At 46.7% G+C, this 5,163-nt stretch overlaps 1 protein-coding gene across 1 annotated transcript; it reads left to right on the forward strand.

The window, feature by feature from the left end:
- The first annotated feature begins 368 nt into the window (after window positions 1-368).
- LOC120364330 (gamma-crystallin F-like) lies at window positions 369-3,596 on the forward strand. Its single transcript, XM_039470032.2, has 3 exons — window positions 369-377; window positions 488-730; window positions 3,324-3,596. Exons 1-3 carry the CDS (start codon window positions 369-371, stop codon window positions 3,594-3,596), a joined length of 525 nt encoding a protein of 174 aa, XP_039325966.2.
- Window positions 3,597-5,163: the final 1,567 nt, after the last annotated feature.

The raw sequence follows: 5,163 nt of genomic DNA on the forward strand, positions 1-5,163 counted from the left end.
GCGGTTGGGATGCTCAAACTGAACTTGTAAAAGGTAAATAAAACATTTAATTACAACTATTAACTCTTAAGCACTTGTTCAATTCCAATTTCCCAAATAGGCTTTACGTAAAAGCCCGAATGGCACTGACAGTTTTAACCAGATCATCCATTTGAAAGCTTTAGAGAGTCTAAAAGAAAACATACAATAAATTACCCATCGCCGCCCCCCACAGTCATTATATAGAACAGAGAGAGAGGGTAAAAATGCCCTTGCTGCCCTCCCCGGGCCCCTTTTGTGCGGTTCTTGCCAACGCAGCAGCCCTCCCGCAATATAGCCCGGCCGCGCACCGCCCCACCCGCTCAGACCCGCCGCGCGCCCAGCCAGCCATGGGGAAGGTGAGCCCAGCCCGCGCCCTGGGACCCCGGAGCTCCGCGCATCGCGGGGACCGGAGACAGGAGCGGGGGCAGGCCTGAGAGCCCTCGCCTTGCCTGGCCTTGCCTTGCAGATCACGCTCTACGAGGACCGGGGCTTCCAGGGCCGCCACTACGAATGCAGCAGCGATCACGCAAACCTGCAGCCCTACTTGAGCCGCTGCAACTCGGTGCGCGTGGACAGCGGCTGCTGGATGCTCTATGAGCAGCCCAACTACTCGGGCCTCCAGTACTTCCTGCGCCCCGGCGACTATGCCAACCACCAGCAGTGGATGGGCCTCAGCAACTCCGTCCGCTCCTGCCGCCTCATCCCCCACGTGAGTGCAGTCCCGTGGAGTCCCTTCGGTGCCCTCAAGCCGCATCAGTGATCCACGTGGATGATTCACAGGACAGGCGATGGGATGGGATGGCAGCTTGCTTTCTTCTGGCTCTAACCATATTCTCTTTTCCTTTATTAACATCAGTAAGTCTTCCTCCCACTGTAAACGTGTGTGATGCAGTGCTTTCAATCGGACATTTTATTTGTTTTGCTAAAGTCAAATTCATCTTCACTGGGAATAAGTTGTGCATGGCATTAGCTCTGAGTGTCTATGCCACAGGTGACAGATGAGCAACAGATTGATTTCTTGCTCTCAGGTGGCCATAAGCTAAGTGGCTATTTCTTACTTCATCTATAAAACAGGGCTGATAAGAGTAGTTCTTTTCTAAGGCTGCAGTGAGGGTGAAAGAGGGGCGCCTGGCACAGGCCAAACCCCCACCACCAAGTATTAAGTATTATTACGAACATCAAGGGCCTCTCAAGTCCTGCCTTCTGATTAAAACCAGTAACCAACATTGAGATTCCAGTAGCTCCTGCAGGGCCCACTGTTACCCAAATGAAGCCCCAGCTGCCTGGAATTTCACAGTTAGTGATTCTCTAAGTTGACTGTGACAGAGTCCTGGGAAAATGCACTACTTTCGTGAAGTTTGACATCACCTCACAGGGTTTAACAGCTTGATAGGGACCCAGTCTTCCATTAGGAGACATATATATATAAGCCATTGTGCCCGGCCCCTAAAGAATATTTTAATGTAGAGGAAGAAAAGCATTGAGACAATGGAAAGGAATAAAAAAATGAAGGAAGAACAAGTGACCAAAACAAAAGATGTGACCAGGTGCAGTGGCTCATGCCTGTAACCCCAGCACTTTGGGAAGCTGAGGCAGGCAGATCACCTGAGGTCAGGAGTTTAAGACCAGCCTGACCAACATGGTGAAACTTCATCTCTACTTAAAAGAAGAAAAAAAATATTAGCTGGGTGTGATGGCACGCACCTATAGTCCCAGCTACTCTAGAGACTGAGGTAGGAGAATCGCTTGAACCTGGGAGGCAGAGGTTGCAGTGAGCTGAGATCTTGCCACTGCACTCCAGCCAGGGTAACAGAATGAGACTCTATCTCAAAAAAAAAATAAACAAAAAACAAGAGACAGGAATAGCTCAGGAGAAACAGCCTAAGTTTCCATTTTTCTGAAGGTTTCACACTCTTGAACCTGTATCAGCCTCCTTCACGATCTTTCTTTTAGACAAGGTTCTCTCTGTCACCAAGGCTGGCTTGAGTGGTGTGATCATAGTTCACTTCAGCCTCAAACTCCTGGGCTCCAGTGATCCTCCTGAGTAACTGGGGCCACAGGTGCACACCACCATGCCCAACTACATATATATATATATATATATATATATATATATATATATATACACATGTATATATATATGTATGTATATATGTAGTTGGGCATGGTGGTGTGCACTATATATATATATTTATTTATTTATTTATTTATTTCCTTGTAGAGGCAGGGTCTCTGTTCACTGTGTCGTCCATGCTGGTCTTGAACTCGTGGGTTCAAGCAATGCTTCCACCTTGGCCTTCCAAAGTGATGAGATTACAGGCATGAACCACCATACCCAGCTGCTCCTTCATGATCTTGAATTTCCATTTTTGATTATTACCTAAAACTGATTTGTGGCCAGGCACGGTCGCTCACGCCTGTAATCCCAGCATTTTGGGAGGCCAAGGTAGGTGGATCACCTGAGGTTGGGAGCTCAAGACAAGCCTGGCCAATGTGGAGAAACCCCATCTCTACTAAAAATACAAAATTAGCCGAGAGTGGTGGCATGTGCCTGTAATCCCAGCTACTCAGGAGGCTGAGGCAGGAGAATGACTTGTACCTGGGACGTGGAGGTTGCAGTAAGCTGAGATCACGCCATTGCTCTCCAGCCTGGGCAACAAGAGCAAAACTCCAACTCTAAATAAATAAATAAAACTGATTTGTAGGAGCACATGTTGGAGCTGAGAACCGTCTTTGTGACGGCTCTTGCTTTTCAGCTCGTTAGAGCAGCAGGACTTAAAGCAGAAAGGCACGGATGCAGGATTGCTTGGGCTGGACTTCCTTCCTGAGTTGTCACCAATCTAAGCCTCATTTGAGTAAAAGCAATTCAACCTCCTCTCCCTCTAGCTTCTTCTAATGGTATTGCGATTCAAAATAATACCTTTTGCCAGGAATACATTTGCCTTTTTGTTTTAAAATCTCATTATTTTGTGTGTCATCCAAGAAGAGCCCCAAACCACCATAAATTTATGAAGCCGAGAGAACAAAAAAAAAAATACAAACAATATTTAAAAGGGGTCCTGAGCATGACCAGTGTGTCTATTCATGTAGATTATACCAGAAAACCCCAGGGAGCATCATTCATACCAAATACATAAATGGGGAATGGCGCCCTCTCGAGTTTCACAGTGCACCACCTTCAGTGTTGGCAGTCTCTTTCTTTTAGTCTGGTCACTTTTGATACAAAAAAAAAATTTCAAGTCCATCCGCCAGGAAGTCAGGTTTTCTGATGTTCCCTCATCTGCTGTTTGCTGAACCCCCAGACCAGCTCCCACAGGATCAGGATCTATGAGCGAGAGGACTGCAGGGGCCAGATGGTGGAGATCACCGAGGACTGCTCCTCTCTTCACGACCGCTTCCACCTCAGTGAGATCCACTCCTACAACATGCTGGAGGGCTCCTGGGTCCTGTACGAGCTGCCCAACTACCAGGGGCGGCAGCACCTGCTGAGGCCGGGGGACTACAGGCGGTGCCTCGACTGGGGGGCTGCGGATGCCAGAGTGGGCTCCCTGAGGAGAGCCGTGGAGCTCTACTGAAATATTTTTACTCTATCCTGTGCTCCATCTGGAAACTAATAAAATATTTCTTGTGTGTCCCATGCAGTGATGTATCCTCTGTTCCTTTCAGCCTCCTTGTAAGGGCTCAGCAAAACTCATGCTGGGAATCATGGGGATTTTCTTGCATGTATCACTGGAAAGGGGTTAAGAGCACAGCCTCTGGGGCCAGAACGCCTGGACCCAGCTCCACTTGCTAGTTACAGGTGTGGGGCAAGTTACTTAGCATCTCTGTCCATCAGTTTCCTAATATGTAAAAATGGGGGTTAATAGTACTTTTCACCTCAAGAGGATTAAATAAGTGAATATTTATAGTTCGCTAACAACAGTACCAGGAATGAAGTAAATGCGTGTAAGTATTTGTAACATAACTGTTGGTTAGTATTCAGTGTTCGGACCTTATAAATTAGTGTTTCTCAAAGTATCAATAATGGGTTAAACATCATCTCCTTAAAATGTGGATTACTTGAGCCCACCCCCTTCCCCACTGTAATTTTTATGTAAATAAAATTTGAGAACCATAATTATTCTTCTTTTTTCGATCTGTCACCCAGGATGGAATGCAGTGGTGTGATCCTGGCTCACTACAACCTCGGCCTCCTGGGTTCAAGCAATTCTCCTGCCTCGGCCTTCCAATTAGCTAGTACTATAGGCACATGCCACTACACCCGTCTAATTTTTTGTACTTTTAGTAGAGACGGGGTTTTACCATGTTAGCCAGGATGGTCTTGTGATCGACCCGCCTCAGCCTCCCAACGCGTTGGGATTACAGGCATGAGCCACAGTGTCTGGGTTTTTTGTGTTTTTTTTTTTTAGACAAGGGTTACTCTGTCACCCAGGCTGGAGTGCTGTGGTGTGATCATGGCTCATTGAAGCCTCAGCCACCACAGATTCAAGTGATCCTCCCACCTAGTCTCCCAAGTAGCTGGGACTATGGGCACATGCCACCACACCCAGCTAATTTTTGTATTTTTTGTAGAGACGGTTTTTTTTTTTTTTTTTTTTTTGCCATGTTGCTCAGGCTGTTCTCAAATTCCTGGACTCAACCTATCAGTCTACCCCAGCCTCCCAAAGTGCCAGGATTACAGGCATGAGCCACCGTGCCCAGCCTTGAGAACCACAGTTCTAAATCCACTTTCTTATAGTACAGAATTACATCCAAAAAGATTAACACCTCCATTCAGACACTGTGCTCTGCATTGGGAAACAACTATGAATAGGCCACCAGGAGTCCACAGTCTAGGGGAGGGAGCAGAAGATCCAAAAGAGTTTTTGAAATCATGATCCCAGTAGCATAAGAGATGGATGCATGTCCACGGGGCTGTGGTGCGTGGAGGAAGACGCTCAAGACATTTGTCAGAGTACAGTGAGATGCTCCAAATACAACTGCACCCATAGCTAGAAAGGACTTTCAATACTCCCAGTATCAAACTCAGAACCGTGAGCAAATATCAAAGATATTGCTCCAAAATTTCTTGGGTAAAATTTCTAACATTTTATAAGAAATAGAAATTGAAACAACGTCATCATACTGGCATGAGAGGCGTCA

Source organism: Saimiri boliviensis, chromosome 5, assembly GCF_048565385.1.
Source record: "Saimiri boliviensis isolate mSaiBol1 chromosome 5, mSaiBol1.pri, whole genome shotgun sequence".
Classification (NCBI taxonomy): Eukaryota; Metazoa; Chordata; class Mammalia; order Primates; family Cebidae; genus Saimiri; species Saimiri boliviensis.

What these genes read in the sequence shown, in the direction of transcription:
- LOC120364330 (XM_039470032.2), top strand. An exon ending in CCTGCCGCCTCATCCCCCAC is followed by an intron (nt 731 to 3,323) that starts GTGAGTGCAGTC and finishes CTGAACCCCCAG; the next exon opens with ACCAGCTCCCACAGGATCAG.